Source organism: Aulonocara stuartgranti (assembly GCF_965226115.1).
Source record: "Aulonocara stuartgranti genome assembly, chromosome: 3".
Taxonomy (NCBI): Eukaryota; Metazoa; Chordata; class Actinopteri; order Cichliformes; family Cichlidae; genus Aulonocara; species Aulonocara stuartgranti.
Window position 1 is genome coordinate 9,463,947 of NC_138941.1, and position 13,674 is coordinate 9,477,620.

Below are 13,674 nucleotides of genomic sequence, written 5' to 3' on the forward strand. Positions count from 1 at the left end.
GAGGAGTGGCTATCCTGTTATCAAGCAAATTACTCTTTGAAAAAATATCCGAGATAAGTGATAAAGAGGGACGTTATATTTTGGTAAGGGGAAACATTGAGGGGAACCCAGTCACGTTGTTAAATATATATGCACCCCCTGGAAGCGATATTTATTTCTTTAAGAAAATTATAGATGTGATGGTAACAGAGACAGTAGGTTTCCTAATTTGCGGAGGAGATTTAAATATACATCTACAACCAAAGCTAGATATTTCCAATAGAAAAGCACAGAATACTAAAACATTAATTAAGAATATAAATACATTGATGAAGGAGGTGGGACTAATTGATATATGGAGAGACTTGCATCCCTACCAAAGGGATTATACTTATTTTTCCTCACCGCACTCGTTATACACAAGAATAGATTATTTCATAACTCTTGGGAAAAATAAAGATAAAATAAGCACTTGTGCAATTGGAGCAATAGAGTTAAGCGATCATGCACCAGTATACCTGTCTGTTGATTTAAACGTGCAACCAAAACTCAATAATTGGAAATTAAATTCAAGCTTACTGAATGATCCTCACTTTAAAGGACAAATTAAGAAAGAGATTCACTTCTATATGGAAACTAATGACAATGGTGAGGTGTCTCCTCCTATACTGTGGGATGCCTTAAAAGCTGTCCTGAGAGGGAAAATTATAGCAATATCCTCTTATAAGAAAAAGATGAGAAATAAGAAATTAGAAGAGCTACAAAATAGGAATTAGACAAAAGGCATGAAAGAAAAACATCTCAGGATATATTGGAGGAAATTAGGAAAACAAGAAATGAAATAAATGATTTGACCACATATGAAATTTAAAAAAAATCAATGTTTCTTAAACAAAGGTATTATGAGGGAGGATCAAAAGCAATGAATGTATTAGCCTGGAAACTAAAAAAGAAAATAGCAGATAATACAGTTCACAAAATTAAACATCCAGTGACAAAACTAATAAAAAAAAATAAACCAATAGAAGTTCAGAGTGCATTTGAAACATTTTATAAGACTCTGTATGCTAATAACACAGAGAGTAGTATAGTTGAAATTAACAGTTTTTTAGATTCTCTTGATTTACCAGTACTGAATGAAGAACAGAATAAAACTTTGATTGAAGATATAACAGAAAAGGAACTAAGAATAGCAATAAGTAAAGTTAAAATAAATAAATCTCCAGGATCAGATGGATATACGGCAGAATGGTACAAGGAGCTAAAAGAAGAATTAATACCAGTGATGCTTCTAACAATGAATTGGATCCTAAAGAAGGCTCAAGTACCTTCTAGCTGCAAAGAAGCAATTATCTCTGCCATCCCAAACGAAAACAAGGATAAATTAGAATGTGCGTCATATAGACCAATATGTGTTCTTAATACAGATTACAAGCTGTTTACATCTATCATGGCTCGACGATTAGAAAAGTTCTTACCTAATCTAATTCATAATGATCAAACAGGTTTTATTCGAGAGCGCCAAATACAAGATAATGTACGACGGACATTACAAATTATTAATCATATTCAAAAGAATAAAATAGAAGCAATGGTAATCAGTATCGATGCAGAAAAATCATTCGATTCAGTTAATTGGAACTTTCTTTACCGAGTCTTGCATACATTTGGCTTTCACGAAAATATAATTAAGACAATACAGGCACTTTATGATAACCCTACGGCAAGGATTAAAATTAATGGCTACCTATCAAATAGTATTAAGCAGCAAAGAGGAACAAGGCAGGGCTGTGCGTGCTCACCATTATTATTTGCGTTATATCTGGAACCATTGGCTCAATATATAAGACAAAATAAAGAAGTAGAAGGTATTAATATCCATGAAAAGGAGCATAAATTAGCCTGCTATGCAGATGATATTTTAATATTTTTGGGTCAACCATCAAACTCTTTACCTAAATTAATGCAATCATTTGAATACTTTGGTCGACTATCTGGATATAGGGTTAATATGAGTGAAACACAATTGCTTAAGTACAACTATATTCCATCAGAAGAAATTAAAAATAAGTATCAATTAGCATGGCAAACAGAGTACTTTAAATATCTAGGAGTCATAATACCTAAGGATCTTACAGAACTATTAGAACGAAATTATTTACCAATACAGAAAAAAATTAAGGAACATATAGCGAGATGGAATCTAATTCCATATTTAAGTTTATATTCGAGAATAGACTCAATTAAAATTAATATTCTTCCTAAATTATTATATTTATTTCAAACATTACCAATAGAAATTAACCAGAAACAGTTTAATGAATGGGATAAAATTTTGTCAAGATACATATGGCAAGGAAAAAGGCCCCGAATTAGATTTAAAACCCTACAACTTAACAAAGGAAAAGGGGGTGGGGCTTACCTTCTCTTAGGGTATATTATTGGGCAGCACAATTAAGGCCTATGATATGCTGATGTAATCCTTCATATGACGCTCAATGGAAAGTTATTGAGGAGAGTCTGACCTCCATCCCCATACAAGCTATTATAGCAGACAGAAGCTTGCAAAATTTAATAAAAACTATTGAAAATCCATGGATCAAGTTGACTTTTAAAATTTGGGAAACAGTAATAAAAGAATATAAACTAGAAGAGGATATAGCAGTTCTTAAGTGGTGTGCATATGACACACATTTTGCTCCAAATAAATTGGACACCAGATTCAAAGATTGGACATATAAAGGATTAACAGCTTTATGTGTGGTAATGGAGGAAGGCAGACTAATTAGTTTTTGCTTTTGCATTAGATTTTGACTTTGTTAACTACTAGAAGACTAGAGGAAAAATTAGTTACATTAATGGAAACAAAAACACACTCCCTATATTTATTTATTTATTTTTCTTTCCTTTTTCTTTTTCCTTATGTATTTTTTATTTATGTTGTTTGTTGTTTCCTGTTTTGCTTCTTTTTCTTTTCTTCTTCTTCTTTCATTCTTATTGTATGGATATTTTAGTTGTTTAAATATAGAAAAAAAATATATGTACTGAAAGATAGCTGAAGTTGATGGTATTGTATAGTGATTCTAAAATGTTAATAAAAAAAAAGAAGCTGGAATCCAATGAGTCCAAGTCTTCTGCTGATTCAGCATCACATTCATCTTTGCTCCTTGTTCTGCATCCCCACCATGGACTTCATTCCTTTCCAAGCCAGCCTTGAGTGTCCTTTATTCAGCTCATCCTCTGCTTTACTTTTACACCTGATTTTAGCTGCTTTTCTTCTCTCCCTCATAACAAGACAGCTTCTTCTGCCTGAGAACATGTTGGAGTGATTTACTAATCCAGGGCTGATTTTTGGGGAAAATAGTTCCTGTTTTCAAAGTAATCCCCATTTTTCCCAGAATGAAATGTAAGTAGAAATAAATAGAATAGAATAGAATTAGAATAGAATTCAACTTTATTGTCATTACACATGCACAGGTACAGGGCAACGAAATGCAGTTTGCATCCATCCAGAAGTGCTTTAGTGATATAGGTATATTACAATATATATTAGCAATAGTATAGATATGTAAGTATATTACAGAAATGGGTCTATTATGGTATGTTATAATGTACACGGTATGAAGTATGTTGTGAATATTCTATAACTAAGTATGTACAGGCTGTAGTGAGTAAAAGCTATGTACAGGCTATGAACAGGGTATAAATATGAAAAACTATACAGAATATGAAATAAATAACTTTACAGAAATTTGAGATATACAGCTATAAAGTGATCTAAGTGAGAACATGAGCCTTTAAAAAGGCTCTTCTGAGGCTGCTGCCAGTGGTCAAAGCCTCCAACAAAGCTCTGTAAGTACATATGTGATCATAGCTTTAGCTTTTAAATGTTTATTCTAGTTAACACAGATCAGGTGGAACAACTCAAATAAAATATCAAAAATATTAAGTGGTCATCGGTACTCAGTTTGTTCAATACTGAATACAATGGAGCACAAATTGTCCACGTTTCTGAAATATTTCTGGGTGTAACTGTCACCAAAGTGCAATTTAGACCTGGCCTGTGGTTGTTATCTAAGTGATAATCATCAATTCTACTAAAACAAATACAAAATAAAGAAGTTTGACACATTTTGTTGATATCAAAAGCACACTGAACAATTCAGTGTTGTTTTACTGCTGTTCTCTCTTCACTTCTTCTCCTCTGATTCTCTCCACATGTTGCTCTGCATCAGTGCTCAGTTTCCTGACAAAACAAGATTAAATATTGCTAAATATAATAGTATCTCATTACACTTCAACATAAGTGTTTTATTTTTGTAATTGTTTATCTGTTATTTTTCAGACTGAGTCACTGTGACCTGTCAGAGAGAAGCTGTGAAGCTCTGGCCTCAGGTCTCAGCTCTCAGACCTCTAATCTGAGACAGCTGGACCTGAGTAACAGTAACCTGAAGGATTCAGGCGTGAAGCTTCTGTCTGAAGGACTGAAGAGTCCACACTGTACACTGGAAACTCTCAGGTGAGATCAAGCATTTTTCTTTCATCAACTGACAGAATTAGCAGATTAATAATAAGGCAGTCCTCTAATAAGAGGAGAAGTGGAGGTGTTTTGAAGGGCAACGTACTCTTATGTTAACAAGACAGGAAGTAGTTCCTGGGAACTGCTTCCTTTGTTATTGTCTAAGCAGAAACATGATGGTAAAACAGTGATGAGTTTGCAGAGGTGGATCCACACAACACAACACAACAATGCTGTTGGGTGCTGAAAGCAGACTTCTCACAGATTCTGAGGCTGCAGGTTTCATCACTGTCCAACCAAAATTCACTGAACCAGCAGTAAATGAACGTCCAAAACTACGCTTCATGTTTAAAAAACAGATGATCAGGGGGATTTGTGTTTACATCTTTTTTGTGTGATCTGTTCACCTGCTGTTTCAGCTGTTTGGTGGTTGTTGAGATGGTTTTGTGAACTTTTAGCTGAGATTCTGACGTTTCTGTAGATACCACACATGTCTAATTACTTTGTACAGCATGAATGGCCATAACGAGGTTTTTAACAGTAAGAAAAGTTGTAAAACTTGAGAAAATATAGTTAAAAGTCCAAAACCTTCTACGTCTGGTGGCTTGTGGTAAGGAGCAGATCAAACGAGTAAAGAATTACGTTATAATTATAAATGGCTTCAACAGCACATTCAGGTCTGTGAGACTCATTCAGACACTGAGCCGTGGCTCTGTGCTACATGCACATAGTTCTGCATCTCTGCCATTCAGACACACTTTATATATAGTTTATTTTATGTAGGATTCAATACTGAACTGTACATTTAGTCTTTTTAAAGGCAGCAAGTTGTATTCAGTGTTTTCATAAAAGCCTTATTTCTATCCATTTACTGCTATTAGGAAGAACACGTGAGGTTTAAGACCTGGACCAGTTTGAAACCTTTTGTCCTCCACAGTGGAAAATGGGTGGAAATAAAAATGGGTCTCACTTTAGCCAGCTCCTAATTTTATCAGTTCTGCTCTCAGCGTCTCCTGTATATCTCCTGTATAAATGTTGCACTCAGCTTTGTGGTCTCCAATATCACTGAAATGCAGCCAGATGCTGCTCATTTTGCCTTTTCACTCTTTCCTGACACGCTTGCATTTCAGTACAGCTCCCATTTCTCTGTGTACTGGTCTCTACCACTACCCTTGCTGTCTATGGGACATTTCCGTCCTCTTTCACATAATGGTATGATCCCAGTCTGTCTCTGAAAGTGATTGGCCACATGGTTTGCTCATCAGAATAACATCTCAGCCGTGCTCACATTGATTATCAGCAAGCCTGAAAATTCATCAATATTTGACATATGAAATTATGTCAAGGGCTTGATTTGGCCCACGGGCCATATGTTTGACACCCCTGGTTTACACAGTTTGGTATTCAATGTACAAGTGAGCTAGCTCTCAGCTAACTAGCAGACAAGCTAACTGCTGGGACTGCGTCTTTCTAACAAGAGCGTCAGACACTCAGACTGGTTTCCTTTGTGGATGATGATGTGTTCTCACACTGATCCTTCATGCTGATGCTGCCATCCACCCACTGCTCCTGGATTCCTCATCATCATCTCCATCAGCCCTCACAATACTCCACCTTCTTCAGCTTCATGTTCAGCAGCCTGGATGGACAGTAATTCTTTCCATGGGTTATGGTGGGACATTGAGAGCTGAAGTCAAACAGCAGTGAGAATGAAAGACTGATTCATTTCTATTTAGTCTTGTGCTGTGCAGCTTTGTTCAGAGCATTAAGGCCCAGCAAAGATTACTGAGGTCATAGAGTCCTGATGAAACCTGTGTGCTTATAGAAACTGAGACCAGATGAACCAGAATAGAAGGACATTAAAATGAAGTGTCAGCTACACAAAGGCAAAGCTATTCAGTTGTTGCTGTGAGTTATTTAAATGGAGGATGGAGTCAGACTTTAAGCTGCTGGACTCAGTCACTATATCCTGTTGTCCTCATAGAACCTGGACACACAGACTCACCTGTGACACAGTGACACACAGTGTGGGATACACACACATTAGAAAGTGGATCAGTCACACTTGTGCAATCATTTGTTGTGCTGGGAAACCATGAACACTTTGAATCACATTAATGGCTTTGTTACAGCAACATTCAATCATGAGTTCAAAAGTAGTGCATTGTGTACTTATTGTAATAGTACTGCAGTATGAGAAGTGCAACATTCAGTGTGCAGAAACAGATCAGGTGCTTTCTAACAGCAGTGTTCCCTTTAACACAGCAGCAGTTCAAATATTTCTGTCAGTCTGAGCTGAAACATGAATCTAATCAAATATCAAATCAAAGTTCTTTGCCTCTGCCAGGACGTTAACATTTGATCTAGTTTTTTACAAAGTTCCCTCAGCGTCCAGAGCCACCAACATACCTTTGATCAACAGCAAGTGAACATTTATAAATGTGTGTTTGCAGAACAGGAAGCAGCAGAACTATTGTTCTGTTATCAGGCAGCAGCACAAACGCTCATCAGCTCATTTACTGTGCAGGACTTTGAGTGTGTGAAGTGTGTGTTTGTGCTGGATTTCCTTTGGAGAATCTCAGTCAGAAACCAGACAAAGAAAAACTCTTTCAACAGTCCAGGTTGAGTTGACAACATGAACTGCATTTATCTTCCTCTGACTTGACATGTTCTTCCTCCTCTGCACCGAGCCAGCTGCTAAGACTCACAAGCTCATTGACATTTTCTGATGATAAAGAAACTCTCTTCTTCTGCACAATATGAGCAGCAACAGAGAAGAAGCTTTCACAGGTACAGATGTTGCAGCTGTGGCCAAGTACATGTGCTGCATGTTGGAGCAGCACTCTGATGGACAGGCCTCTGTACTGATGGTGGGCTCTGCTCTGTATCCACCACACTGTTCTCAGCTGAGTCTTCCTCCTGTTCACACTCTGATGAAGCACCAACAGGGCCAACTTCTTCTCTGGTGGCTCGGATGTTGTTGCTTCCACAGGTTTCCCTCCAACAACCCTCTGTTCCTGCAGTAAGTTCAGTAAGATCTGGGTAAACACTTGAGCTCCTTGAATCTGGCTCCAGCAGCAGTTTTCACATATACAATGTTGGCATTTTGCTTGCGTGTCTCCAGGTCTGTTCTGAATGTAGACTTGAATTTGACCACGTAGGCGGGGTCATCATCTGAGCTCTCCATCACCTGAGAGAGATGACAAAACACAGAATCACAGAGCATGAAACCAACGTTTCTCCTCCCAGAAGTTCAGTCACAGACCTGCAACAGAAACAAGAAGATTCAAATGACGCAGAGCTTTCATTTACTTATATCCACAAACATGTCCTCTACATATTCATGCTGTATTTACACACACATACAGAGGCTGTTTGTCTCTCACACACCGACAGGACACTGAGAAATACATCATGTTTAATAGCAGCTCATGTGTTACATCTGTAACAGCTGGTTCATGTTGTAACACCGTGGCTTTCGTAGTCTCTCCTTTTTCTACAGCTCATGTGTTCTTCTTGTGATGCTGCGTCTTGAGGCTCATACATGCCGTCATTTGTTGATCCTAAGAACGTTCCTCAGACCGACTTCTTCAACAACAGATAACTTTAGTTGTATCAACACTGCCTCCTGGAACAGTTTAAAATGAACATGTCAAAGATCTGTACCTGTCTCCATGTTTCTGTCCCCGCCCCTTTCTTTCTGTCCTGGGTCATGTGAGCGCTGCAGTAGTATTAGGCCCACCCTCAATGCTCCCATTGGCTGAGACGCATAATGACGCCCATTTCAAGCCAGCACTGATCAACATCCCTCCTGTGACCCATGGCTTTTATATTCAGAGCCAGTGAGCACTTTCACAATAATCATGATTTTAAAAACTGTGATTAAAATAATTGCTGACGTTAATCAGTTAATGAGTTAACGAGATAATAACAGGTTAAGTTGCCCTAATAATTAGACTTTGGTGACAAACTGATGTGATCTCCATGTTTCCTTTGTTGGACTGTGGGCGAGTGTCAGAACTGAATGTACTGAGTAACATGTAGAGTTTAAACATGTGTCAGTTCCAGTTTTAGAGCTCTAAAGTGCAGCTATCATGTTAGGAATATGTTAGGAATAGACAGGAACACTGAGCACACTGAGGTCAAATCTTTATTTTACCACTCGCTGCATTCTTGATGTTCATGAATTCAGCAGCTTCATGATTGTCTGCAGCATTAATCTCATATTTCCATTAAAGTGTTGAATTTGACTGTTTGATGTTCTTTATGATCTCTGGCACCAGTTCATCTGTAGGCTGAGCTCAGTCCATCCAGTTAGTGAAATGATGTTTAAAGGTCTCCTTGTTCTGTGAGCGTGCACAGATCCTGAAGCAGAAAGCCTGGGTTACAGAGAAATGATCATCACTGTGATGATGCTCATCATCTCTGACTGGGATTTGAGGTTTTGTCAAAGCAGCAAAGAAAGCCTGGCTATGTTGGACTGGGTGTGGAAGCAGCTCCCAGTTTGAGTTCAGGAGACAGACACCCTCTCTACTTTGAAGATCAGCTTCAAACTTTCCTTTTTGATAAAGCTTATAGTTCGAGCTGGATCAGGTGACCCTGAACCATCCCTTAGTTATGCTGCTATAGGCTCAGGCTGTTGGTGGACTTCCCATGATGCTCTGCTTTCTTCTCCCCACTTTTCACTCCTGATGCTTTTATATGTCACTACTGCATGTCCTTAACTTTTGTCTCTCTGTTTTGTTCTTGTCTCTCTGAGCTCATCTCTTCTCTTTCCCCTCACCCTGCAACCAGTCATGGTAGATGCTCCTCCTGGAGCCTGTTTTCACTGGGAGGATCTTTGTGTCAAAGGGAGTTGTTCTTCCCACCATCACCAAGTGCTGCTCACAGTGGAGGCGGTCACCTTACACTGTTAAACAGCTTCAGATGACTGTTGTTGTCTGTTGGGTATTGTCACTTATAAATAAAGTTACATTGAATGGATGTAAATGGATAGATGTTATTGTGACAAAGAGAAAACAACTGTTGACAGATAGATTGTTGTTTTGTGTGTTTGCAGTCTGTCAGGATGTCTGATCACAGAGGAAAGCTGTACTTCTCTGGCCTCAGCTCTGAGCTCCAACCCCTCCCATCTGAGAGAGCTGGACCTGAGCTACAATCATCCAGGTCCCTCAGGAATGAAGCTGCTGTCGGCTGGACTGAAGGATCCAGGCTGGAGACTGGACACTCTCAGGTATGGAGAGAAAATCTGATAGAGGAGGAAGAGCTGGAAACATTTCCCGTGTCTTTCACTCACTTCCTGTTTGTTTCCTGCAGATGAGACATGAACAATCACACATGCAGGAATATTTTCAGGGACAGACACACTAGTCTAGCTGGATAGTTCATGGATATTTATGTAGGGGTCTCCAAGGAGTCTGTTTGCAGGAACATTTAGGTCACAGGTGTACCTGATATAGATACCAGTGTACCTAATAAAGTGTCAGCTAACATTTGGAAATGGAAGCTTAAATAATGACAAACTGTACATTCACAGCTGAATTCACAATAAATTTGTTCTGAAGTTCACATTTTTCTGTTATTGTTCTCAAACAACAGAATGAGAATGAAATATTGATTCTAACAGGGCCCATAAACAGCATTAGCTTAGCAGCATTAGCTTATCAGAGTTTCTATCATGGTCACAGAAATCTTTAGCAGAGAAAAGTGGCCTACTTAGCAATAGCTGCTCAAGTTGTATAAAGAAAGGGAAAACAGTATTAGCATTAGCTGCTAATGGCAGCTTACTTAGCATAAACTGTTCACATCTTTATAATGCAAGGGAAAGGAGTCACTCATGGAAGCCTATTTAGCATTAACGTCTCACATCATTATAACACAAGAGAAAAGGGTATTAGCGTTAGCTACTAATGCTTATTCACCTCAAATTAGCTTTAGCTGCTAATGGTAGCCTACTTAGCATTAACTCCTCACTAATATAATGCTAATTCACATCAAATTAGCATTAGCTGCTCATATTGTTATAAGGAAAGAGAAAACGGTATTAGCATTAGCTACTAATAATTATTCAGCCCTAATTAGAATAAGCCTCTAAAAGCAGCCTACTTAGCATTAACTCCTCACATCGTTGTTACCCAACGGAAAAGAGTATTAGTATTAGCTACTATCATTTTTAATAAGTAAGAGAAAACAGTGTTAGCATTATTGAATAATGCTAATTCACACTAAATTAGAATTAGCTATTTACAAGAGCGTACTTAGAATTAGCCGCTCACATTGTTAAAAAAGTAAGGGAAAACAATATTAGTATTAGCACATAATGCTAATTCACGTCAAAGTAGCATTAGTTAATAATGGCAGCCTACTTAGCATTAACTGCTCACTAATATAATGCTAATTCACATCAAATTAGAATTAGCTGCTCACATTGTTAAAAGGGAAGGGAAAACAATATTAGCATTAGCTGCTAATAATTATTCACCTAATTAGAGTTAGCCCCTAATGGAAGCCTAGTTAGCATTAACTCCTGACATAGTTATAATGCAGGGGAAAAGGGTTACCATTATCAGATAATGCTAATTTACATCAAATTAACAATAGTTAATAATGGTAGACTTCGTATCATTAGCTGCTGTCGTTCTTACAAAGCAAAGGAAAACAATATGAGCATTAGCTGCTAATGCTTTTTCATCTAAAATTAGCATTAGCCACTAATGGCAGCCTACTTAGCATTAACTCCTCACTAATATAATGCTAATTCACGTCAAATTAGCATTAGCTGCTAGCATCAGCCTACCTAGCACTAGTTGTTCACATTGTTAAAAGGGAAGAGAAAACGATATTAGCATTAGCTACTAATAATTATTCACCCCTAATTAGAATTAGCCGCTAATGGCAGTATACTTAGCATTAACTCCTCACATTGTTATAATGTAAGGGAAAAGAATTAGCATTATCTAATAATGTTGACCTTGGCCCACTGGAAAAGTTCAGAACTAAAGATTTAGGAGTGTTTCTCGATAGCTCTTTCTCATTTGAGAAACAAATGAACTCTGTTATTAAAACCAGCTGTAAGGTTTATATTGTTGATTGATGCTTAGAAATATTTACTCATATATGCTTAGAGTTGTATAATTGATTGCATAATGATAGAGGTTTGATCCTTAGTAGTGTGTAAAGACTCTGTGTGCCTTCCAGAGTGCTCTGGCATGCACACACCACTTGGGGCCATGAGAGAGGTCGTACCCTCTCTTACTGATTTATGGTGTAGGACAGGGGTCTCAAACTCAATTTAGCTGGGGGCCGCTGCAGGCAGAGTCTGGGTGAGGCTGGGCCGCATTAGGTTTTCCACAAGAAAGACATGGTTAAAAAATTCCAATCCTCTCAAATCTCTTTATTTTTATTTTTTAACACAAAATATGAAAAATAAATAAACAAATTAAGAATTAATAAGAAAATAAATCAATCTGTAATACATAAATAAAATAATAATAAGATATTTTTAGTCAGTGAACTTGTGTGTTTCTTTCAGTCTTCTATATCTGCTGTATTTAGATTGAAATGTCTGTATTAACAGTTCTATAACCTTCTTCTGAACATGAATGGAACACTGTAGAAAATGAACTGTTCTTCTGAACATGGCTTCTCTTGCCTACTCCTTGCTGCTAGAGACCTGGCAGCGTTTCCTCTCGCATAGCCGAGCCAGATTTGGCCTGAGGGAGGAAGCAGTTGCGACCCTCAGTATGTCTTGAAGATGATCATCCGTAAGTCTGGACCTGTACTTGGACTTATTGAAGTTCAAAGTGGAGAAGAGCTTTTGGCACAAGTATGTGCTACTAAAAAGGCACATGGTCCGCTTGAACATTCGGGAAAGCCGAGGGAAACTAGGGCTCAAGTCTCTCAAAAATTGTCCAAGCTTGTCTGCTTTTCCACTCACCTCCCTGAACTTTGCTTTGAGTTCAGAGTTGCACTGCAGCTCAATGAGCTCCATTTGAAGCACAGAAGGGGCATCTTGCACATCAAAGGAGAAGGGGTCCGCAAAAATGTGAAAGCTGGCTCTGTGTGTCTTGAAGTCAGCAAATCTGGGATCAAATTCCTCCTGTAGCCTCAAAATGACATCAACATACTCGTCAGCACTGAATGGTGTGCCTGCATCCACGAGTGCCTTGCATGCTGGGAAATGGCAAAGGTTTGTCTGAGAGAGCTGAGCTTTCCAGAGCGCCAGTTTTGTGGAGAATGCTCTCACGTTGTCATAGGCAGCACTGACAAGTTGCCCCTGGCCTTGTAACGTCTTGTTCAGTACATTAAGCTCATGTGTCATATCAACAAGAAAAGCTGAGTCCATGAGCCATTTGGGATCAGTTAGCACAGGAACACTAACTCCATCCTTCTCCATGAAGGCTTCACTTCTGCTCTCAACTCAAAAAGTCTCTTTAATACATTTCCCCTGCTGAGCCAACGTACCTCAGTGAAGTCGAGCACATCCCCATATTCTGACTCCATTTCCTCTAAAAAAGCACAGAACCTTCGGTGCTTTAAGCCCCTGGATCTGATTTGGTTGATGCATTTCACAACAATAGACATCACATTGTCAAACTTCAGGCATTTGCTGCAAAGGACCTGCTGATGGATGATGCAGTGCAGAGCAATGGCCTCCTCCACGCCTTCCTCTTCCAGTTTGTTTTGTGCCACCAGTCCATGTTTCCTCCCTGTCATTGATGGCGCTCCATCTGTTGTTATTCCAACAAACCTCTTCCATGGCAAACCAACATTCTCAATGGCATCACACAGCTTGTAAATATCTGCTGAGCGGTGGTCTGGCCATGCATTGGAATTACTGTGAGCAGCTCCTCCATCACTTCAAAACTGTCATCAACACCACGGACATACATTGGGAGCTGGGCAGTGTCGGTGATGTCTGTGGTCTCATCAAGAGCGACTGAGTATACACTGAAACATTTGGCTTTCTCACACAGTTGGTCATAAATGTCACTTGACAGGTCAGAAATGCGATCTGCTGCGGTGTTGGCAGAAAGGCTGATGTTGCTAAACTGACCTTTCTTTCCCGGACAGACTATATTTGCAGCCTGCAATATGCACTTTTAGACAAATGCACCTTCTGTGAATGGCTTCCCTGCTTTAGCAATCATCTCACTAACCACGTGGCTCCGACTGCT

The 13,674-nt window shown here is 38.7% G+C and overlaps 1 protein-coding gene and 1 long non-coding RNA gene across 3 annotated transcripts in view; one reads left to right on the top strand and one right to left on the bottom strand.

Annotated features, from left to right (window-relative positions):
* The window catches only part of LOC309702542, a 125,170-nt gene that overhangs the window by 67,988 nt on the left and 43,508 nt on the right, over positions 1-13,674 (bottom strand). The gene's annotated exons all lie outside the window — the stretch shown is intronic.
* LOC309702166 (protein NLRC3-like) overlaps positions 1-13,674 on the top strand; it is a 197,945-nt gene that overhangs the window by 14,789 nt on the left and 169,482 nt on the right. Inside the window, exons 7-8 of one of the 2 annotated variants that reach the window (XM_082526624.1) lie at positions 4,325-4,498; positions 9,558-9,731. The exons of the other annotated variant lie outside the window; for it this stretch is intronic. Coding sequence (XP_082382750.1) covers positions 4,325-4,498; positions 9,558-9,731 — 348 coding nt within the window. The remainder of the gene's footprint in view (positions 1-4,324; positions 4,499-9,557; positions 9,732-13,674) is intronic. 2 annotated transcript variants of the gene reach the window in all.